The sequence below is a fragment of the Colletotrichum paranaense genome, assembly GCF_030867605.1.
Source record: "Colletotrichum paranaense strain IMI 384185 chromosome Unknown Scaffold_8.1, whole genome shotgun sequence".
Taxonomy (NCBI): Eukaryota; Fungi; Ascomycota; class Sordariomycetes; order Glomerellales; family Glomerellaceae; genus Colletotrichum; species Colletotrichum paranaense.
Window position 1 is genome coordinate 2453766 of NW_026848966.1, and position 23707 is coordinate 2477472.

The 23707-nt window shown below is 52.7% G+C and overlaps 7 protein-coding genes across 7 annotated transcripts; 5 read left to right on the forward strand and 2 right to left on the reverse strand.

Moving 5' to 3' along the window:
* Positions 1-1419: 1419 nt before the first annotated feature.
* Positions 1420-1749, forward strand: CPAR01_10627 (uncharacterized protein; the record flags this gene model as incomplete). The annotated part of the gene is made up of 1 exon (XM_060494887.1): positions 1420-1749. One exon carries the CDS (start codon positions 1420-1422, stop codon positions 1747-1749), a length of 330 nt encoding a protein of 109 aa, XP_060347069.1.
* A 3625-nt stretch (positions 1750-5374) lies between these two features.
* On the forward strand, positions 5375-7006 carry CPAR01_10628 (phosphatidylinositol N-acetylglucosaminyltransferase; the record flags this gene model as incomplete). Its single annotated transcript, XM_060494888.1, has 1 exon — positions 5375-7006. One exon carries the CDS (start codon positions 5375-5377, stop codon positions 7004-7006), a length of 1632 nt encoding a protein of 543 aa, XP_060347070.1.
* Positions 7007-7109: 103 nt separating this feature from the next.
* Positions 7110-8069, reverse strand: CPAR01_10629 (uncharacterized protein; the record flags this gene model as incomplete). The annotated part of the gene is made up of 1 exon (XM_060494889.1): positions 7110-8069. One exon carries the CDS (start codon positions 8067-8069, stop codon positions 7110-7112), a length of 960 nt encoding a protein of 319 aa, XP_060347071.1.
* Positions 8070-8739: 670 nt separating this feature from the next.
* CPAR01_10630 (uncharacterized protein) lies at positions 8740-9411 on the forward strand (the record flags this gene model as incomplete). Its single annotated transcript, XM_060494890.1, has 1 exon — positions 8740-9411. One exon carries the CDS (start codon positions 8740-8742, stop codon positions 9409-9411), a length of 672 nt encoding a protein of 223 aa, XP_060347072.1.
* A 423-nt stretch (positions 9412-9834) lies between these two features.
* On the forward strand, positions 9835-12017 carry CPAR01_10631 (heterokaryon incompatibility protein; the record flags this gene model as incomplete). The annotated part of the gene is made up of 3 exons (XM_060494891.1): positions 9835-9954; positions 10006-11347; positions 11722-12017. 3 exons carry the CDS (start codon positions 9835-9837, stop codon positions 12015-12017), a joined length of 1758 nt encoding a protein of 585 aa, XP_060347073.1.
* Positions 12018-12776: 759 nt separating this feature from the next.
* CPAR01_10632 (ubiquitin-conjugating enzyme E2 35) lies at positions 12777-13512 on the reverse strand (the record flags this gene model as incomplete). The annotated part of the gene is made up of 4 exons (XM_060494892.1): positions 12777-12955; positions 13022-13153; positions 13212-13300; positions 13361-13512. Coding segments are annotated over 4 exons (552 nt in total), but the record flags the coding sequence as incomplete, so codon positions are not given.
* A 693-nt stretch (positions 13513-14205) lies between these two features.
* On the forward strand, positions 14206-18890 carry CPAR01_10633 (WD repeat-containing protein; the record flags this gene model as incomplete). Its single annotated transcript, XM_060494893.1, has 2 exons — positions 14206-14363; positions 14423-18890. 2 exons carry the CDS (start codon positions 14206-14208, stop codon positions 18888-18890), a joined length of 4626 nt encoding a protein of 1541 aa, XP_060347075.1.
* Between the last annotated feature and the right edge of the window lie 4817 nt (positions 18891-23707).

A 23707-nucleotide genomic window follows, 5' to 3' on the forward strand; every position in this document is an offset into this window, starting at 1 on the left:
CAAAGCACGACTCCATAATCATGAGCAGCTCGGTTTCCAAATCTTTTCTCCTGTATCCCGATTTAGGATCGAACGACGAGGAGCCAAGGTGGACGCGGGGGTGAGCTGGATCGTCTGCACTACCACCTCGCCCAAACCCAAAAGGCGCGTTAGTTGGCGGGTTACTGCGTAGCAGGCAGGCAGGTTTGGTGAGGTCCCCTGGATTTTCCCTTCCGCTGCGGATTGCCCATGCCTTTCGGGGGTTCTGCAGACCATAGGGCACCAACCCACACGATTGTTGCCAGGGATGGTCAGTGTTTGCACGGGCAGCTCAAGGGGCCGCGGGATTCGAGGGACGCGAGAATATGGAGAAGGAGACATACTACGCAGACAGACTTGAATGCGAGAATGAGACTGCCCAACAACCTGGCAGAATCCCAGAGACTCCAGACTCCAGAGTGCAAATACCTGAAGAGGAGGTAACCCTTGCCAGTAGATCTCATGTGTCACGGCCGAAGGCCGGACGGGGGGTTCCATGCGTAGATTTGCTTGTCGACCGAGGTTGAGAAGAGACGAAAGACATGAAAGACAAAAAAGGCGCCTCCCTATGGAGTCTGTATGGATTCCAATTGGCATGTCAGGGGAAAGACTCGACGGTTGCCGTCACAGGCTGCGGGAGCGAAGCCAGGTTGTTAAGTCAAGCTTCCACTCCGTTGTCTCGTCTAATTTTGCCAATGGTCGAAAGAGGAGGGGGGACAGGCAGGAGAAGTGCAGGAAAGTAAAATCGAGAGCGAACGAACAAAGCAAGCTATTGAAGCTGAGAATGCAAGCCCGCATCTGCTCTGCGCCTGCATCTGGTCAGCCCAACATCTGTACGGAATACTTGGTGTAAGCGATGCCCCCATCTCGACGGCACATTGGCCGATTGTGTGCTGTGATTCGTGGGTGCGCTTTCCCAGCTGTGCTTCCCCCAATGATTCCCACCTTCCCTGCAATAGTTGCTATTGAGGCTGCAGCTTCTCTCGCAAGCACGACAGCTTAAGGTACCTTAGTTACCTACTCCATGGCAGGACCAACGGTTACCTTCCGTACTTGCCCACCTCAGTTTACCTCAGGTATTTTGCGAGATAGGTAGGTACCGCTAAATGCACACTTTGTAGTTTGTACCTTGGTCTGTCCGAATATTCGTACCGGAGGAAGTGACCTGGACTTCTCTTTCCCACTTCTCACATCTCACGGCGCCACAGGAAGAAAAGGAAGAGAATCAAGCTTTCCTCGAGTGATCCCTCGCAGCTTGGCCAACCCCCCCCAGTGCCCCCGTCTGGATCCTCTGTGCCCCTCAGCTCTCATTTCCCACCTTCTGCCCGTCCACAATTGCCAACTGGAGCACGTGGGCAAAGTTAACCCTGTGCGAGTCTCGACTCTTGACTTTCTGAAGAGATGGCAGCGATCAAAGCCCACCAGGAGCCTTGCCTTTCTTGGCGATTCCAAGACGTACGAGAGAGCGAATCACATAATACCACCCCCCCGTCACAACCGGACTTCCCACAGTGTCCTCTCTCCAGCTCCCTGACTATTAAGTCTTTGCACCCAAAATATCGTCGCCTCCAGCCGCAGCCCACCGGCACCCATCCCATTGAATCTCGCGGAGAGAAAAGAAACGACCAGGAAAAGCGAAGAGAAATGAAAAAAGGCGAGCACACAAATCATCCCCCTTGCTCTGCCGCAGCTGAAGGAGATACCCGTCACCTATCGAGACCACAGAGATGAAGAAGACGGAACCCAGTCGACAATCGTCTTCCAAGCCACAATAATGGACACTGACTATTCGGCTTATTTTTCCTCCATGATCCCCAGGTAATAGACTAATAGTCCATGTTCACGGCACGCTTTCCCACGGAAATGGGTCCATGGAATTGCGCACGGCACGCGGGATTCCGCCTCTCCTCTACGGATAAAGCTATGGACTATAGCGCGCTTTACACCTGCCTGTCCGTGGTCACCGTCCTTGTCGATGGCCTACTCAGCGAATCAGTTATCGTCTTCGATCGTATGCCGATGGCCCCTGTCGATTTGGCGTGTCTAGGATGCTTAGTCAAGCCTCCGTCCAGCCAGCCAGTTCTCACGATGCTTGGCGCTTCCGTGGCTGCAGTCCTCGTACAGACGAAATTGCACCCAGCTGCGCCCTATACCACGGATATGCACGCAGCACGCTGCACAAGGCGGCCATCCAACCAGCGCCAAGACACTGCCTCTTCCCCCGAAAAAAAAAAATAAAAAATAAAAAAAAAAAAGCAAGAGAGCATGTCAGCAACACTTCAATCGTCAGCAATGATCTTCTCAGTTCATGCAATCATCGAGTTGCTCTGGGGCTGGGACGGCAAAAGTTCCAAATCAACTTAGACTCTACCAACGCCAGAGACACCATCATGACAACACCAGCCAACGCCTAATGCGACGGTTTCTCTGTCCAATGCCAGGTGAGAATTGGCGCCAAAGCCAAATCGCAGCTGGCGAACCCAAGCAATGGATCTACGCCAAGGATCCACTGATTAGCGCTCCGGTTCCATTGCTTGGACTTCTTTTTTTGAAATCACCACACCACAGGCGCGGCAGATGCCGACATAGCTTCTGCCAGCCGCTATCAAATAGTGTGCACATTCGCCATTTTGGTTGCAATGTAGTGACTGAAGACGCCGCGGAGCTGTCTCTCTTCTTTGGGACCATCGCCGGCTCGTCGCCAGGGTCACAATCACAGGGTGACCGCAACCAAACGGAGCAAGCATTGACGAAGGAGAAACATGAAATCCCCGTCCTGGGAAGTTGGAGCCTGCCTCCTAGGGAGTTTTGCGACAGTTTGGACTGTTTCGTTCCATTGCAACCGAGGCCCACATCGGCAGCAACTGCGAAACCCGCTTCTTCTTGCCCTCCATGGTGAGGTTGTCTGAACGTCAAAACGGTTTCAACAGATGCTCTCAGACCAGCCCACCGTCCATGGGCACGCAAAAGCACGGGATGCCATGGGAATGAGACTTTGATGGACCCCGAACCCGCATACCTCTTGCTTTGCCAAGCCCGTCCGGCAAGACTTGCAACAGGAAAGCAACGTTTCTAACCAAGGAGGTCGAGCCGAATTGTCGCAGATGGCCCGCTCGTTGATGTCATGTTGCTCTCTTCTCGTGCCTAGGTTTGGAGGAAAGGGGGAAATGGATCGTCGATGCCAGCCCCGACTCACTCAGAATCGTCCCATCGAGCTGATGGTGAGGCTATTCGCACTAGTACCGCCGAAACGTCAGTAGGTACCTCGAGCCCCTTGGGCCAGAGTCAGATCTGAGCTGGTCTGACTGCCCAAAGACACTCCCAGCAGCACCCACTGCCTGGCCACCTATCAGTAGTATCGCCCAGCAAAGGGCAGCGTGGGCGCTCTTCCGGTCGGCCCGCTAAAGTTCCAAAATAAGCAGTCCCTTCCAGGCGAACTTTCAGTCTTCACAGCGCCCACAGGGCACGCCTGCCATTGCTGCAGCCTGCCACACTTCCGGCCTAGTCCCTGTAGGGCGCGCCGAAGAGTCTGGACCACAGGGCCTTGACCATGCCAACGCGGAGGGGCGCATGGCACGGGAAGGGGCCCAGAAGATTGGTAAGAGCACCAAAAGGGGGACAGACGATGGACAGTGTGACAGCCTACCTGTATCCGTATGGATCTAGGAATCGCCGACGAGCACACGACCACTAAACCACCAAAGCGATGCAGGATAATGTCGCCGTTGACCGGCTATGGGGTGAAGGGAATATCCATTCAGCCCTCAGGAACGCAGCATGAGGGTCGATTCCAGTGGGACAGCCAATCAGCCACGGGATAAGCAACGAACAAGCTTTGTGCCGATGCGGGCCTCCCTGCAAAGAAATTCGGGGCCATCTAGGCAGACAGAAATGAGACTGCCTGGCTTCAAAATGCTTCTGGAATTGCTCTTCGTATTCCCCCGGGCACAAGGGTTTGGCGGGGAACGGTGTTGCCGGTGGTATCCTTTGAGCAAAGGCAGGCGGTGCAGAACATGGCGAGGTGGGACTCCGCAAAGAGGCCCCGTTTCTCTCGGAAATCGGGCACCTGTCGAGCGGATGCTAGTGCACCGCTAGCCTCGTAGTCAGGTCACTACAGTATAGTAGGTGTGCTGTCGTTGGACTGGTGTTGGACCGTGGTGGTGGTGTTCAGAATCCAAGGCTTGGGATGCCGCGGGTCGCGATTCTGAACGCATTCGGATGCATTGTTGACAGTGGTGCCTGGTGTCTTTGCATCGCCACGGAAAGTTAGGAACGACGACAGTTCCCTTTCTTGGGGTTCCATGGGTCATGGACGCGCAAGCTACCGTGGTATTTGGGTTTCCAGGAGGATGGGAAAGTCTCCGAGAACTGGGTTGTCGTGTGTCGAGAAGGGGGCCGCGGATCGTAAGTGGTTCATGACGGGAGCTGCGTGTCCACGACACCGTCATGAAGAAGACGGTTAACTTGGTTTTAGCTTCTGGGTAAGGCGAACGCGGACGCGGACGCGGATGTAGACGCAATCCGTGGCAGGGTTGTACATAGTAGGCATGCATCTATTCCTTCCCATGATCCGTCTACGATCTGTCCGCGTATCCATGAAGCTTAGACTACTGTAGACGATACTTTGGACAACAACCTTTACCTTTGCAAGTTCGGTGATGGTTCCGAGACTCTACTAGGTACGTACGGAGTACGGAACGACAGATAGTCTACTCGGACCAAAGAAGAATTAAGCTTGAAGTAGCAACTGTGGTTGGACGGATGGGATATTTCCCAGATTTACTACCCTCCATTGTGAAATCATCTTGAAGCAATACCTAGCAATGCGCAGTAGATGCAGCATTCAGAATCCAGCTGCAGCAGTAGACACACCTTTCCCTTGATGGACTGCGGAAGACGCTTCTTTCGGCCACCGATCAGTCTAACTATCCTTCGTATGCATTTTTTTTCTTTAGAGTTACCGAATCCAGCGACTTGGTCCGGGCGACGCACCCTTGTCGAAATCGACTGACTCGGCGTCCCTTCCCCACCAATGTCCTTTCCCCGTCCGTGCACGCACCCTTTTTTTTGTGTCGTTCTTGACTCCTTCCTAGAGTGCCCTCCCTGGCGTGGCCTGGCCCCCCTTGGCACTTTCTTTCACTTCCTCTGCCACTGCCACTGCCTTCCTGGCGCGCATTCTCCGTGGCTCCAATCAACTTGGTCTGCAGCCTTGCGCCGACTTCAGTCCATTCGCGATCGCGAGGCTGAGAAAGGTCTGGGTCAAACGCCTCAAACAATCATCACCAACACGCCCCATTGAGTCCTGGTACTCTTGTCGTTCCTTTACACTGAGGCCCTCAAGGGCAAGCCGCGCCTCATGTCCCCGACAACACCAACGGACTTTGGCTCCTTCCCCCCGCCCCTCACCCGCTCCTCCACCCTCCCGACGGCCCTCAGCACCGGCACCACAAACAGCAGCACGAACAACAGCACCACAAACTTCCACCAGCAGCGCCAGGACAGATCCCGCCTCGCTCCCGAAGATGCCTTCCTAGCGACATCCCCGCCACGCCGACCCGTGCCCTCCTTCCCCGATGTGTCCACCCTCGGCGCAGACCACCGCGCCGCCCGCGCACGCCTCCGTCACAATGCCGCCTCTGCAGTCGCTGGAAGCCACCGCTCCCGCTCTCGCCGGAGTCGCAAGCGGACCTGGAAGAAGCTCATGTGGGTGAAGCAGAGCTACCCGGACAACTACACGGACCAAAACACCTTTCTCGAGAGCCTCCAGCGCAACCCGCGCCTGCAGCCCTACGACTTTTGGCCCCTCGTCGCCGATTCCACGGTGATTGTTCAGCACGTCTGCTCTGTCATCCTCTTCATCGTCTGCTTCGTCCTCATATCCCAGGAACGCGTGTCACCCGTGTCCATTGTGTCGTTTAGCAGCATGGCGACGTTCTTGGGGTGGCTGCTGTGGGAGCGCTGGGAGGCCGACGAGGAGCGGAAAGAACTGGGTCTGGCGGGCGGCGGCAGCAGCAGTGCCACGGCCGCGGGGCGGAGATTGGAGCCGAGTCGAAGGACGGGGAGTATGAGGCAGCGGAGCCCGCCGCTGCATGACGATGGTAGTGCCGCCGCGGCTTCGTCCACGGCTACGACGGCCACGAGCTCCGCGACGAATTTGTCGAGTACCGCTGGCGCAGAGCGGCCTCGTCTGGCGCGGCACTCCCACTCCGCCTCCGCAAGCTCTCTCATCTCTTCCACGTCGGCGACCTCGCAGTCCGTCTACCGCCGCTACAGCCAAGAAGTTAACAGCAGCATGCCTCTCCCGCGGCGATCCTCTTTCCCTCTGCCAGGTGACGACAACAGCCGCCTCAACCAGCGTCTCAGCACCGTCAAGAGCGCTATCCTCATCTACTCCACTCTTCTCGGCCTCTCCCCCATCCTCAAATCCCTCACAAAGTCGACATCGAGCGACAGTATTTGGGCCATGTCCTTTTGGCTCCTGACCATCAACATCTTCTTCTTTGACTACTCGGGCGGCGTCCGCGTCAACATCCCCGCCTCGCTCTCCACTAACGCCGCGCTCATGGCCTCGACGGTGCTCGCTTCGCGGCTGCCGTCCACGGGTCAGGTCTTTAGCCTCACGCTGTTCAGCATCGAGGTCTTTGGGCTGTTCCCCGTATTTCGGCGGTATGCGCGCCACCGGAGCTGGGGGTACCACTATGCCATGACGGTGTTTCTCGTGCTTGGCGCGGGTGCCGGTGTCGGAGTTATCGTGGGTGACAATGGCAGTGGTGTTGCAGCCGGTAGTTGTGCCGGTATGGGGATATCCTGCTGGCCTTGGAAGGGCGCCGTCGCGGGCATGGTCGTCAGCGTGCTCATCTCCGCGATTGCGATGGGCGGGTGTAGTTGGTGGCTGATTGGGTTGCAAAAGTACAAGAATGAGATTTATGGGCCGTGGGATCCGGCAAGGCCTATTATTATGAGTCGACGGCTTTGGGATGATGGGTAAGATACCTAGGTAGGACATTATGAGTAGTAGTGTAAAGTAATTTGATGAGAGATGTTTTGAAAAAGTTGAGTCATGGTATCTTAGGAGAAGTGATGTTTCTTTACTATGTTGCACTGGCTAATGGGTGTGCTACTGGATTATACGGCTTCGCGAGATATTGCAGCTCTTGGACCTCCTCGTCGCCACTCTTTGACTTTACTTCTGCGGCGTTGCGAGGTAGGCTACTATCCGACGCCGTCATTTTTTTCAACTCCTGAGTTTCTGGGCTTTCACTCGACATTTTGGCGATACATGCTGCGCATAAACCCCAGAAAAGGAGATAGAAGAAGACCCCGCACATCGCCAAGTCAGTGTCGGAGAGATATGCCTCGATGCTGTCCCCAGTGCTGCTTCCGGCGCTGCTCCTGTTGCTGTCCCTGGTGCTTTCCCCGGCGCCGTCGTATTCACAATCATCAGTGAATATGGTCTCGCCGGCCGCAGACCTTCTCTCCAGTTCGGAGAGAATCTTGCCTCTACTGACCATACGCTCCGTGATGACGTTCAGGGCATTCACGTGAGATGAGAGCCGATGATGCTCTCGGTAGACGTGACTCGCTCTGTCTATCAAATCCTCCTGGAGAATGCCAAGGGCATCTAATTGAGATTCAAACCGTTGCGACCGTCGGGAGAGCTCCTTCCTATCTTCCTCGTCTTTGAGCTTTTTGGCGTCGAGAGACGACGTTATTGATGATGAGGAGGACGCTCTCCGCTGTGACGGTGTAGGTTGGAATGCTGATGCGAAGCTCGAGGATGCGGCTGTCATTGGTATGATTTTCGGCCACGGACATTGATGCGAGAGGGAGAAGAGTGGTTTCGGTCGCGATGTGCGCGGGGGACCGTCGCGGAGGCTGTAGCGGATGTACCTGTCGATGTCTGGGTGTACGACTTTGGCGTGGAGGGTAGATGTGTTTGAGAAGAGGCGGGTTTGTGGCGGTGCTGTGGTTGTGGTTGTGAAGGGTGATGGTCTTGTGATTATTCTGGGGAGGTGCCTCCGGAGAGTGTGGAGGAGGGTTTGGGAGGCCATCGTTCTGGTTTGGTATGAGGCGGTGATTTTTGTTCTTGTCTTGTTCGAGTTGTGGTTGAAGTTGTCGAGGATGATGTCCGATATATCACTTACGCGGGAAAAGTCTTGTGGTCATGAGGGATGGTAAAGTATTTGACGGAGAGGGCATGAGCCTCAAACTGTTGAGATGGTCGTCAAGGTTTTTTGGTATACCTTGATATCACCAGAGCCATCCCTTTTATATGACTCAATTTTGCCGCCATTTACATTTCTACCGTATCGAGTAATGAAACTTGTATCGCAAACTGTGCGAATATGATTTTGCGCTGTTTCTAGTTCTGCGTGAACGAGTGTTTTTCCGTGGCTCCCATGAAGTCTCGCAATGTGATATGAGGTTTTGATCCATCTATATATGGAAGGGCGATATAGAGAAGTCGAGGACCTTGTCAACTCTACCAGAGATAGGGATGTTATGGAAATGTGTGGAAATAAGGCGGGAGCGGAAGCTGGACTCAACGTTCTATCTCCGAATTATCTTGTCTGGTGGTTTAGAAAGGGGGACTTCCGCCTTGAGATGAACTCGCAGTTTTTATCGTGTTAGCTATGTTACTGAAGGAATCAATTACAAGCTACACCAACATCTCAAACCAGCCAATACCTTCAAAGGTCAACACCATCAACGATCAACATCATGTTCAACACTATCCTACAAACAACACCACGGCTTTACAGTCACTTGGCTACCAGCCGAATGATCTTGCATGAACTCCAGACTCGGTCCAGTACCGCACGAACTGTGGGACTACACAATCGTCGCCTCAACAATGTCACCCAGGCACTCTCAAACCCTATCCAATCAGCGCAAGAGATCCTTGAGTCCTCCATAAACTGCAACCAGAGCAGATTCGGCAGCCCCCACCAAGACAACCCATTCCAAGGCTTCATACGGGGTCCAAGGAAAACCAAGGGGGTTTACAGATATGAAGCGCCGAATAGAAAACAACAAGTAACATCTCCGACCACCCTCAAGTCATACCTATCATCCTTCGGCACTTTCAGGGGTCTCTTCACGCATGTCGTTGAGATTCTGGACAACCCGAGAGAATACACAATCAACCGGTGGACAGATCGGGGGGAGAAGATCGAAAGGCTACCAGAAGACCATGGCGAGATTGTGGAACGTCTTCAGGCTGTCGAAAGGCATCATTTTCACTCTTATATGGCATACTGCGTTGTGAGTGGGGTTGTGCTCGCGACTGCTCTTTCGCTTCTTGTGGCGTTTGCTGCCAGCGAGATCAGAGATAGAAGAAGCAGTGGAGGTGGACCTAAGCAAAAGACGGAGAAGCTCTCTACCGAGCATTAAGATGGTCATACCACAAGAATATACAAATGGAGTTGAGAGATGACTTAGAAACACATCGGGCAAGCTAGTAGAAGGGATCATGGATGGAGCATACACCAACGCTGGCGTGCAGACTAGATACCCTACGATATCATTGAGGACGATCAACTCCCGCCTCTTTTACATCGCGAGGCATTGCAGAGATTCAAGAACCAGGTCAAAAATAACGTGACTGGATGTCTAGTGCTCACACCAATGTTACTTCGTACGCTGAACTACGTACATGCCAACATGCAGGTCATGTGGCTGTGACACATCCCTACCCAGTTGAAGTAGAAATCATGCAGCCTGATTTGCGAACTCTTAATCATTCCTTCACTTCCTTAACCAAAAATATACGCAGTTGATTCAACCTCTTCTGCTCTGTTGCACCATCTTGAAGCTATGATTGCGTCACTGGCGGACTACCAGTACAAGGCTCTTTCAACAATCGACTCCATACGCCTCCTCAGCGTTTCGCGAGACAACCATCATCCTCACGGACTCTGCCTCTCGCTGAAGGAGGTCAGCTTGGATGATGAACCAATATTTGCCGCGCTCTCTTAAAATTGGCAGCTACCCAAGTATGGCAACTCTGAACAGACACTGGAGCCAGGGCCAGGAATGACGTTTGAGGTAGTCTGTGACGGTAGATTGATGAAGATATCTGAGAATCTATTCAACTTCCTCTGTACCATCCTCGAGTTCCGATGCCTAGCAAAGGCTGGCGCGGACGAACCTTCCTCCACGACTCCGAAATGTCCGCCCAAAGTCAAGTCCGCGCTGGAAACAATGCCACTGTGGATAGACGCGTTCTGCATCGACCAGGCCAACGACAAGGAGAAGGGACATCAAGTGCTCCTTATGCACCGCATCTACAGTGCCGCGCAGAATGTTCTTGTGTGGCTAGGGCTCTCGGAGCCTGATCCCGAGGTTCAGTGGATCCACGACAAGTTTGTCCCTCGTCTATCTCGGGCACTAAGGAAGCCGGAGTCTGTAAAGGCCCAATTGTACAAGGACCCTTACTGCAGGAAACCTGAAGTTCTCGATCTTTTGGGGCCCGACACATGTTCCAGATGGGGAACGTCATGGTTCATTCTTGCAAAGTTCCTTGGGGAAAATCGCTGGTTCGATCGCGGTTGGGTCGTTCAGGAAATTGCTTTGGCAAATCCAGCTCAAACACATATCATGTGTGGAAAAGTTGTCTTGAGTTGGAAGCGCCTCGGTGCATTCGTGCAGTTTCTCCATGAGTCTCGATGGAGCCACTCCCTGGAAACACACATCGAACGGTCGTTCGAACATGTTAAACTATTCCCCAATGGTCAAGCCCTGTCCAAGCCGCAAAGTCCTACCAGTAGGCATCTTGGCATCGGAGGTGGTCTACACAAGATTAACGGAGTCCGCAATCTGCTAAGCGAACTTGTGTTCTACACGGGAAACGAAAGCTGGAGCATGAGATCGGAGCCCGCATGGCTCGCATGTGCCAGTGTCATCATTTCCACTCTCCGCTCCTTTCACTTTGGGGATGACCGCGATCATATTCACGGGAGCCTGGGCATGCTCTCGATGCTTCTACCCCAAGGAGTCTCGAGCCCCATCATTCCTGACTACGATCAAAGCGTGGAGGATGTCTTCACATCTGTCGCTGCGTGCTTTCTCGGACGGCTTCCATTACTATCAGAACTCAGACATATCGGAAAGGAGAAGACCCGCCGTTACACAGCCTTACCGTCGTGGGTACCTGCTTATTCGGTACCAAATGCGTCGAAAACGGATCGCCACAACCGATATGGTGGGTTACCTCAGACCGAGGTAACTCTCAAAGTCCTAGGACGGTGCGAGGGAGAAATATGGTCGCGCGAACTGAGAAGGCCTTCTATCATTGGACAAAAGCTTGTTTTGCATGGCATGAAGATAGGTACGATATTGAGCAAAGTCCATGAGCACTTTATTCCAGAGTCTAGTTACGAGATGGCATTGACGATGGTTGGTTGCTTTCGAACCAGACCATTTGAGGCTCTCTGTCAACCTCAACTGAACCTGTGGGACAGATTAGCAGCAGCAGTTCTGAACGAATGTTTAGAGCTCTACGCATTGCATCTAGAGCCCCTTGTGTCCGATTGCGGTCTTGATAAGTCACACAGAGTCGAATATTACGTTCCGGGACGGCGAGAGTTGTGCACACACGACTCAACGGGTCCGAGGCGGGGCATTTCATTCGCAAAGAGATCTTTGCGTGGGTTGAACGGTTCCAGATTCTTGGCTTTCCTCATTTCCCTCGTTTGTGTGTAGACCAACAAGTCTGGGAAGAGCTTGATAACGAATGTTTCTATCGTACTTCTCGACAGGCTTTCGGGCTGGGCTCTCATTTTGCAATGGAGCATGACCAAATTTGGTTCGCAGAAGGTGCTTCTGTTCCTTTCATTCTACGAGAAGTTACACCTGCTCCGGAGACTGGCAAAGGGGGTACTCAACCTCGAGTATTCCGCTATATTGGAGACATCGAGCTCTCTGATTTTGATGTCTACTCTAGCGAGTTGACTTTTGAACGGCACACACTAGAATATGAGGAGATCAACATTATATGAAGCAGGAGCTAGAATGTCAACACCTCGATTAAACAAGTGAAATAAGAACATAACTGATCAGTTCTGATTTACCTAGCCCCATTTTCAACACAGTGAGATAGATATATAGTACAAGACCACTAACCCTCTGTTATTAAGAGCACGATAGAGCAAAAGCAAAAGTAATTGCGTCGAGGGGGAATCGAACCCCCGGCTCCCCGACGCTGCTGGATGGCAACGGAGAATTTTACCACTAAACCATCGACGCGGCTGGGAGTTTCGTGGCCATAGGTTGTACTTGAAGCATTCCTCAATCATGCTGTCTCTCAATCTGGAGAAGAGAAGTGCTTCGTCATCCGACTTTGTCGACGTGAGGCTAAGAGGATATATCGTCTTCGGCAAGACTTGTAGCCAAACGGGCTGCTTCGGCCTGAAGTCGGATTACACTCACAAACACACCATGCGATGAAAACAATCCTTCTCATTGTTGAAAGTCGTAAAGGCATAATGCATGGGTCCTCCCGTGAAACCAGAAAAGCTGACCGCAATGCCATATCTCAAGATTGCAACTCCAGGTCCTGAAACGTCCAAATCAGCCCCCGCTCTACAAAGTCAGAGACAGCAGGAGGGCTGTATCGTCTCTGCAGCATCCGCCTCAAAATCGGTCTAGGGAAAGTGTGTTTGCATTGGCTCTTGCCGTAGCTGTTCCTCCACGCGCCGTCGTCTGCCTTTTCTTCCAAAGCGCAGCATAGCCTCCCGCTTCCTTCAGTGTTTCCTCCTCTATTTGGGCACAGCGAATTTCGTGGTCCACTCTTTGGCCGTCGCGATGGCGGCCTGCTCGTCCTCCTTCCAGCTCTTCGCGACGTCGGCGGCGAGGGGGTCGTCGGGGTTGGGGGCGCCGAGGAGGGCCTGGATTGAGAGGAGAATAGTGCGGATCTGGAGGGCAGGGGACCAGTTGTCTAAAAGAAGGTTTCTTTGTTAGCCGTCCTGCGTCAAAACTCCATTGTTCGTGTACTGCTACTCACTCTTCAAAACATCGAGACAGATGCGGCCCAGCTTGTCGACATTCGGGTGGAAGATCTTGGTAAGGAAGCGAATCTTGGGGGGAGTCATGGGGTAGTCGTCGGGAAGGAAGAGCTCGAGCTTGAAGACACCGCCTGTAACACCTCTTAGTTCTTTCCCGTCCAGTCAACTTTCCGTAAATGTATTGCGCACCTTCATACGGAGATTGTGTAGGTCCGTGAATTTCGACATCGAAGTAGCGGAGGTTGTCCTCATGAGGGACGGCACTGATTCCGGGTACCCTTTGAAGCGGTCTTTGTTAGCAAAACATCGAGATGTCGCTAGCTAGGCAGGAGACTTACGGCTCAGCCATGAGACGCTCCGTCTCCTTCACAATACGCTTAGGCAAAGCCATGCTGGGCGACAAATGCTCTGGAGATTGTTCGAGGGTGAGGGAGGAAAGGTATGGTGTCTGAGCTTCCCCTAGAAACCGAAGTCCAAGGCCACGAAGCTGATGGCGGGGTTAAGCGAGTGGTGAATGAGATGGAGCTTCCTTGATTTCAACTCGCCGAGGAAGGAAGAAAGGTCGCAAACTGAATCGCAATCGGATGCTCGGAATATCGATTTGGAGCGGCGGCGACGAAGGTGACGAGTAGGCGGAACTGGTGGAGTGTTTCGAAAGGCAACCTTTGGGTATGGTGGGCATGTGCTTGGGAAAGCCTTGCTTGGGATTGCCCCGCGGGAGGGACCAGAAGCATGACACACTCCAAGCCTGGCTCGACGCTGTCCCGATAACAGTAAAAGGGTGGAGACTGACAGTGGTATTAGCGAGCTATCATTGGCCTAGAGGTCCTGGCGGGGAGTAAGTACACAACTGCAGACTTGCTGCACGAAGGTACATCATTACAATTGTGGGTCCCCGACTGTCATCCCGTCCATCCACAAGCGTCCGCCCAGGATGCTCAGCGATGGATGCACCTGATCCCGTCGCGTGCATCAACCTCTGAGCCTCAACTAAAGACCTTCGATATCAAGTTGCGATATTTCATCCAATCAGGACATCTCATCAATCAAAGAGCAACTACCAGAGCAGTCTATACTGTGGAAGAACTCTCTCATTGTCGCGTGCTATCGGATCATGGCAAAGACATAGCGCCTACAGATGCCTTTCTGAGGCATCTCTCTCATCTGAGCCAAAACCGCCATCATGCCGCACTTCGACCAGCTTGATGCGCCGAAGAAGGGCAAGCCGATCAAGTCAGCCTTCGACAGCGAGAGCTTTGATGCGGACGGCACGATTCACGTCGCCGGTCTAGTAGGATCGGCGACGATAGCTCCTTCTCAGAGAGATGTTGCCTTAGCATCGTGAGTGAACTTGTCGTGAGGCTTCCGAGCCACTGTACCCCAGCTGACACATCCATTAGACCCGAAGGTTTATCCATTATTGATTTGGACTCACCTTACAATCCTCCTCGTCGACTCAGCAGTCATGGCTCCCCTTGGCTTGTCACTGATGTCCAATGGTCGCCTTTTGCCGTTCGCGACTACTGGGTCGTGTCCACTGCCAATCATCGCGCGCTTGTATGGAACCTCAACTTGAGAGATGACTCGACATCGGGGGCCATTGAGCACTCACTTCAAGGCCACAGCAGAGCCATCACCGATATCAACTGGTCCGCCCACCACCCCGACCAGCTCGCTTCGTGTGCTGTCGATGGTTACGTCCACTGCTGGGATCTCAGACGCCCGAGACAGCCTGTCCTTACTTTCTGCGATTGGTTTGCCGGCGCCACGCAAGTCAAGTACAACCGTCAGGACCCGCACATCCTAGCTTCATCTCACGACAGGTGGTTGCACATTTGGGACGAAAGACGACCAAGCGAGCCCCTGAAATCAATCGGCGCACACACCTCAAAGATCTACGGGATTGATTGGAATCGGACAACGTCAACCAAGATTGTTACTTGCTCTTTGGATAAGCATATCAAGTTTTGGGACTATGCGAGCGATCAAGATGTCCCGGATCGCGTTATACGTACCGAGTTCCCGGTGTGGCGCGCTCGTCATACCCCTTTTGGCCAGGGGCTCCTTGCGATGCCTCAGAACGAACCAGGCGACCTGTACCTGTACGACTGGCGAACACCTCCCAAGGACCCTGAGGAAGGGCCGACTGAGCCAGTAGCGGTATTTCCTGGCCACGGCAACCACAAGGCCAAGGAGTTCTTGTGGAGAAGTAGAGGAAGCATCACCGAAGATGCGCTAGATAACAGAGACTTCCAGCTCGTCTCTTGGGGAGAGGATAATGAGCTGCGCCTGCAGCAAGTCGACCCGTCTATTCTCGAGTCTGTGGGATATGTCAAGGGGATGGCGGCCAACAAGAATGTCGTCCTCACACGCAAAGGCGCTGCCTACAAAACTTTCCGAACGGTTGAGGACACAGTCAGCCGAGACAGGAGGAGTGCCACAATGAGCGATCCCCGCAATAGCGCGCAATATCGTCAGAGTGCTCTAACTATGGGTATGCGGTCGGGGCCGACAACCTATTCCAAACTTGGTGCGGCTTGGAAGGGCTCATCAATGAAAGCCAAAAGCACTTCCAGAGAGATGGATCGTAGCCAGGCACATATCGGCTGGATGAAGGGAATCATGATGAACAAGCGCAAGACATCTACAGACAGCCCTAGAAGGGCAGATTCAAAGGACTCTAGCATGTTCAGCCCAGGTTACATGGACGATGACAAGTGGGGAGAACCAGAGACTATCCAGGAAGAGTTTCTCCGCATCAGCATGCAGCTTCCCAAGGTCAAATGGGAGCACATCGACATGGATAACTTGACGCTCAACGCATCCCTCAACGGCCCGTGGGGCGCCAACAGCGACCCCATCTTCATAAAAGTTACAGTCGACATACCATCTAACTATCCTAAAGCCAAAGCACCAAGATTCTACATTGAGAAGACCGGCTTCATGTCAGACAAGACGCATCGGAAGATCGAGCACGAAATTCATGAGCTCTGCCAACAGTTTCTGGAGCGAAAGCAGAATTGCCTGGATGTTGCTTTCTCTTATCTGTTAGGCGAGATCGACCTGGCGGCGAGCACGAATTTCTTCAAGAATGTGAAGGATCTTGACGATCCATTAGACGGCCTTGGTTCCGAGAGCTCTAGCGAAGACGAGAACGATATCCCGGCCGGCGGTTCCGCATCCATGTCTCAAGAATTACCTCCGAACGCAGAGGCCGAAAGCACCTTGGCGCCAAATAACAGGCCTACAATTCCACCCTTGCCACGGTTCTGCGGTGCCCGGTTTTCCAACGACGGGAGGCTGGTGTGCTTCTTCCCAACCAAGGAAGAAAAGGCAAGGGCATTGCTATTCACGCCGGCAGAACCCATGCGGGAGAGGTCAAAAGGGGAGCCTGTATTCGCCGGTTTCGGCCGTCTTGCGCATGATTCTCCGCCTGGAAAGCGATATGGTAACGACGAGATGTCCGCTACAGACGAGCAGTCCGACTCTGATGTCTCCACCGGTTCATCCTCTTCGAGTGACTCGGAATCAACATCTATCAACAAGATGAGCCTATGGTATCAGCCCCGACATCGTTTCAAGCGAACTTGGAGTGACAATCGCTCTGTTCGATCAAGCGGTGGCGGCACGGGAGTGGGAACCGGAACCGGCACAGGATCGCTTAGAAGGCGACCAGGCGCAAAATCGAAGAACGTCGTCTCCCTCCACGACTTATCGGATATTCTGCCTGCGAAGAAGGAATTCGCAGAAGACTATGCTATATTTGGGGATGGTGCTGAGGTCTGCGAGCACAATGCACAGGTCGCAGAGAAGCATGGCTGCCAAGATCTGGTGGATGTCTGGCGCTACCTCTCACTGATTCTCCGCCGAGATATCCCACTGGAATTGTCAAACATGGACCGTCACCAAAACTCCATTCTGATCATAGCCAGAGACGCTCTTGCGCGATTCAGTCACGAGGGTTCGCCGGTTACCAAGACGATTAATGGCAAAGACACTGCTGACTTCAACGGGAGAGTGAAGTGGGGCAATCATCCGCTAGCGAGGGATTTCATCAGCGATCTCTTTGATTACTTTGAGAAGACTGCAGATATCCAGATGCTAGCTATGTTGTCCTGCATCTTTAGTGAAGCATTCACCGAAGACAGTGTTGCCTACGCCGAATCGCACCTCACGCAGCCAGACACACCGCTGCCGATGAAGACTCCGGCATTTTCACTCGATTACTTCCCCACGGATGCATCTCTTTGGACTTACAACACCAGGAGTCAGACAAATTCAGCCATCACCACGCCTAGAACATTGCACACACCAATCAGATACTCTGGGTCACAAGGTTCTGCTGAAGAAATGCTTTGGACTGGGGACCCAGGCTCAAACTCTTACTCGTGCGGCGAGACACCGCCACCAAGGGGTAAGGAATATCTCGGGGAGGGGGATCAAACGCCAAGTCTCTCCACGTCGCCCAGTGGAAGGACGCTGTCGAGAGCCAACTCGGGTCTGACCTCGAGCTTCGCTATCAACTTTCCTCGACCCTTCAGCGGTGTTGCAACGGGGACAACGACCGCAGCATCATCGCCGCCTAACCATGGTCGTAAGAGACCGAGTCCAGCGGAGACCATATTGAGCACCCTCGCCCCCAGTGCACCCGGTGCTGTCACTTGGGGAGGCTCCACCATCATGGGCGACTCGGGCACGGCTCGCACCTCCCTCTCGGACGACGAGGTTTACCGCGACGATCTATTCTCCATGGTACCTATCGGAGTGTCTGTCCATATGGAGGATCAGACCATATTCGATGACGACGGGTGGATGACCACGCCGCTTCTAGAGGCGAACCGCGCTGACATGTACGCCACGTACCGCTATGTCTACGCCGAGATTCTACAAATGTGGAATCAGCCTCTGGCTCGCCTGGAGATTATGAAGTTCAACGTGCTTCAGCAAGGCCAGGGAGGGACTGGCTCGATTGACGATTTCCATGACACCTACAGTATCGCCGATACTTCGACAACAATCCAGCAGCATCACCACGATCAACAGCACCAGAGCCATCAGGCCCAGCATCACCAGCAGCAACCGCACAATACCTCCCCGATCCTCCTCGGAAAGAAGGAGCAGCTCCAAGCTCTTGTCGCTTCCGGCCGCGGTCTCGACGTTACCGGCGTATGCCGCGTCCACGAGACCCAGCTCGAGCCTCTGAAATACACTTCCGCCTCCGCGACTCGCTCCGGCGGCGCCGTCGGTGCGTGTGATCGCTGCCGCCGCCCGCAGTACCAGCTCCTCTGCGTATACTGCCGCGAGCCCGTCGACGCCCTGTACCCGCCGTGTCTAGGCTGCGGCTGCGCCTTCCACGAGGCGTGTCTCGCGGAGTGGCATGCCGCCGGCGAGGTTACCTGTCCTGCTGGCGACGAGTGTAACTGCGTAGAAGAGGCGTCGAGCGGGCAGGTCGAGTCGTGGGCTGCCATGATGGGCGCGCTGAGGAAGGGTCAACAGCCAGCCTCAGGTATTTCTTCTGCTCCCTCAGGAGGCGTCATGGGTCGGGGATTCGTGCTGCCGCCGCCTACTATCGAGGAGCCGGATGACGAGGAGGTTGAAAGGGGCGATTGGGAGAGCGTGGCGAGTTCCGCGGGGATCCCTAGCCGGATGCAAGGGGGAGGAGCGGGTAGCGGTGCGGTTATGAGTGCCGCGCGGATCAGTCTGGGTAACAGGCTTAAGAAGTCTGCGGGCGATACCGCGGCTGCTTGGTCCCGTGCTTCTAGTTTGAGGAAGGGTAGGGGTGGTCATCCCGGAGCTGGTGTCGGACCTGGTTCTGGACTGGGCAGCGGGAACGGGGCTGCTGGTGGGACTTGGAGGAGCGCGAAATGATTTGGATGTATGATTCTAGTGGACTTTTGTATTATTGTTGTGAGCGACGGGTGTTTGTATGAATACCAAGATGATTTCAAAGAGAGCATTGAAGTCCTCAGTTAATATTATTGATGCCGTGGCCTCGTAACGGATCAGCCATGGGATACTGAGCTGATCGCTTAGCCAAGAATCATTGTGAAGAATATGTGAGTGGAACGAGTCAGATTGAATCACTTTGGAAAGATGTCTGGCTTTGAGGATGGTCCGCGGGGTGCGTGACATTGGCGGGTTGATGGTGACTCCGAGGTGTGACGGATATAGACTAGACACCTCCGACCTTTCTCAGCAGCAGTAAAAGGGACTCTTGCCCAGAAGCTTAAAATGGTTATACCCCTAATCCTGAAGTGCAAAGCTATCGAGCTGCAGTCTGTGGGTTCGAACCCACAAGCGATCACTATTTCGATGTTCTCTTTTGCCCTTTTTTGCAAGAAGCACGATATTCTTCTAGATTTTGCGTCGTGATCCGCTACCGTATAACAGTATTATTAAATATGTCTTTCTAATCAGGGCCAGATTACGCCACCTCTTCGCTGTGAGGATTGAGGGTCTACAATGAGACACCCAGGGCCGATGACCTTTGTGAATTGGAGATTTCATACTGTTGAAAATGTTGAAATTGTAATACTCCTTTGAGACGCTGAAACGGTAATGAATAGGGGTTACCTTGACTCCAAAAGACGTCGAAATGCCGTCAAGTTCGCAGTTATTAGGGCGCCGTGTCTTACTCGGTCATCCATACCTACTGTTTTCACACTTTATAGGGAAGAACATAGCAGGCCCAGCATACACAGAAAAACAAAGACACCTCGTATCACAAGAACCCTGGTCATGTTTTCTCTCCTCCTCGGCGACTGCTTTGTGACCTCATGAGATACATAGTAAAGCTGCTGGCTTGTGAGTCCATCAACATGTGGTCTGAGCCCAGTCCCAGACGTCGGGTCGGCAAGCCAAAAGATACGCTAGACGCCGGCTTGTCGATCTGTGGGAGGTCAACACTTAAGTACAGCGACCATCCCAGGTGACTATATTCATGTCTTTATAAGTGTTTATGAGATTGAGAGACGAGATAGATGCCTCTACTCTCGCCATATCCGCACGGCGTTCAGCTATGGTGGCTTGAAATTCTTCTTCTATTTGACGCTGTCTACCTAAGGTACTTACCTCCTGCCTCTCGCCTCTCGGCCCCTGCCTCCTCTTGCCTCTTGCCTCTTCTTACCTCCTGTCTCTTGCTTCTTACCTCTTCTTACCTCTACCGCTTGTCTCTTGCCTCCTTTTGGCTCCTCCTGCCTCCTCCTGCTTCTTGCTTCTTGCCTCCTTTTACCTCCCACCTCCTGCCTCTTACCTCCTACCTCTTCCTTCCTCTTACCTCGACCGCCTATCTTCCTACCCCCTCTTGCCTCCTACCTCTTGCCTCCTCCTGCCTACTCCTGCCTACTCCTGCCTTCCGCTCTGTACCTAACCGAATGCTTTCCTGATGGGGGACGCCGTCTAGTTCGAGGGATATATAAACACGTCTCCCCTCCCAAGACTCTTCTTCTATCTCTCTTCTTCTTCAACACCAGACTACCATGTCAAGCACAGTCCCTCTCTCCCTTCCCCATCTTTTTAACCATCCATGTTTGCTTGTCTTATGTTTGAGACTCAGAATGTAGACCTGCGAGGGTCAATGATCATCACTGTCCCTCTCAATGGCCGCTAGTCTTGTGAGCCACCTTTTCAATGGTGGTCTCACACCAAAGTTTGAGCCAAGTTAAATTTCGCTTGCTCAGCACCGACCCGTTCATGGAGGCGCGGCGGTGCACTGTGGTATCAGAGGGTTGGACCGTCGAGCCACCCCACGACGATCACCACGCGAGCAAGGCTTCGGCAACCCGATACATTTTCCCACGCCATCATCTGTAAGATTTCCTAAGTGATATCAATTCCTGTAGGGTTTGATTCTCCCCCGTGCAAAGTTGTAGGCTCAGTATTCTTCTGCAAGTCATGCCAGTAATGCCAGACAAAGTGGCACACGGTCCCGTGTATGTGAAGATTTCATCATTGCCCGAGTGATTGTGTATGGTTGCCCCAGGTGTATGCAAAGCAAGCAGGCACATATGCAGGCACTGCCTCTCAGGATTCCGATCTGTACCTTTCCGGGGAAGGGGGGGGGGGCGGTCGCAAGGCCTTTCGCGAAGAGAGCAGAAAGAGTGGTCGAGAAAACAGAAGCAAAGATGAAGATGAAGACAATGATGACGAGACAGAAGGGACGATGGCAGCGTATCTCGAGGTTTCTTTCCATAGCTATGGCCGCATTCGAGAGAAAAAACAACGAGTCGATGAGGTGAAAATGATCGAGGCCGCACTTGGGGCCGTCAGGCAACTCCCAGGAAGAGTCCACTTACAAGCCTCCCATTCCTGCTTTCCATCTTCGGTGTCAACATAAAACAGTGCCGGAGCAGATATAAGGCAGCAGGATCTGCTGTAATCAAAATAATACTTTTCTTCGGGGGTGGGAGCAGGCTTCTTGAAAGCTGGATGGTTCTCCTTAGCGCCACTTCTCGGCCTCCGGCGAGCTGGGGGCTTTCTGGGGGACACCGGTGTCCTGGTTCTTCTCCGAATGAATCTGCCTTGGCATTCTCATTTCAAAAGGAAATCAGTCCGATGTAGCATGGGAAAGGGTGGTTGCATTTACCTCGTCGATGACGATGATCTAGAAGGAAACTTTCCATATCGTAGGTTGCCTGACGTGTTGAGGAATAGGGGGGAGAGAAGAAAAAAGGGAGAAAGGAATATTTTGACGAACAGTCACGTAAGGTCGTCTGAGATTTCTCAAGGTCAGATTTAATTGAAATGTCGGGTTGGCTGGCTGCCTATCGAGGTATTCCAACCTCCATGGTGCGAGAGCGGGTGGGGCCCCACCTTGATTTACCCTTGTCAAGTACCTGCAGGCCAATCAGAGGACCGGTCATTGACGACTGGAGAATGTGAACGGAGATGGGGATGGTGTAGGGCAGTCCTGCGTACGCCCACGTACCTTCGGCAGGTAAATCTCTCGTCACTTTTTCTCAATGATAGTTCCGTCGCCAGTGTAATCCTTACGTGATTTCTTATTTGAATTTTATGAGGGAGATATCTTTCTGCAGAGCGATCAACACGCTATTTAACTTACACGCCGGTAGATGAGCCATTGTTTCTGAACAGACTTCTGAGATCGTGTTGAATAAGTGACGATATGTTGAAGAAATAGCTTTGGCTACGTCTTATGAGTCACAATCCTAGTCGGGTAGTCCAACGCGTGGTTCTGGACTCATTCGCAACCAGATCATTTTCCCAAGTACTTCCCAGTGAGGCTTCACTCATAGTTATGGATACGTGTACCTTGGCTTTATATACGATCTTGTCTGCCTATTAATCTTCGGTGAGCTAGCAGTTTCAAAAGAGGTTGGCCAACTCAAGCAAGTACCTTGGCAGCGGTCCATCCCTTGTGTACATGTTACGAAATCCATCAAGGCCCGAAGCCACTGTGTTGGACTACCTCTTGGGTTAAGTCCAGGTGCATAGAAGTAGTGAGATGCGTGTTAATGCACTGTATTTCCTGTATTTAAATTCTTTGTAGGGAAAGGGGACATGACCTAGGTAGAGTAGAGAAAGGGATTTTCGTTACGACAGAAGCAAGAATGATGTCCATGGGATGAAAGGGGGAAGGGAATTTCACGTACCTCGTCACTTTAAGAGTTGGTAAGCCCAGACAACCTAAAAAAACAAGAAGCCCGACACGATTGGAGCCGCACTCGAAGGCCTGAATCACCACCCACCTGGATAGCCAAACCGCCACCACACCGCCCACCGCCCACCCATCGACCCTTTATCTACATCTTCCCCTCACTCACTTTCACCAGCCCCGGGGACGCCCGGGAACGCCTTAGCCTAGCGGTAAAATACCGAGCAGAAAATTCCCCTAGGGGGGTGGGGTTTTCATAGGGCCAGTGTTCAACACCCTGAGCCCGAACTTTTAGGAGAAACTTTCTAGAGATCTTTTTTGCTCGTTGCTTGTATTTAATCATTTGATGTTGATTAATGCTAAGACTGAGTGCTTATAGAGTTCTTTTCTGTGTTTTGAGGCGAATGTGGTGATGATGGTTGGTTGAACGGTTCATGAAGAGGTTCACTTACTTTCTCTCATTCCGAGGCTTCCTTCTGGGTGTTTACGTATACAATATGGCGGGGAGGTATAAGTCTGGAGGGGTGGAAAGAGCCATAGACTCACGGTGTCGATGAGAAACATCCTACCTATTTCTTGCCTCAGATGGCACCGCGTTTCATTCCTACGTAGCATAGGAGAAGCACATGGGAAGCACATGGCGATGATCTTGTGAAAAAGACTCTTCATCTCAATGTCGTAGGCCGCCCAACGGTAGTTTCACTATCGATTCCATGTTTCCATGGGCTTCTCTATACTGAAGTAAGAGAGAGAGATGCTCTGTCCATAGTGCCATCGCATCCGACGCGTTGGCCCGACAGACTGCTCACCGTGCGGGCCGGCCATCTTTTGATCATCTTCCTGGTCAGGTTTTCAGGAAATATCTCAAAGTATTTCTAGATACCTCTGGAATACCTTTCATGGCCAGGATCTCTCAACTTCTAGCACAGAATCCCAGACGATATTTATCTCCAGATTGCTGTAGATTCCGATGCTATTAGCCGAAAGGTCGACATATCAGATATCTGTAATCACGGCAATCCACCCGAACACTATTCAAAGAAGAGCTGTATAGAGCATAATTAGTATAAGA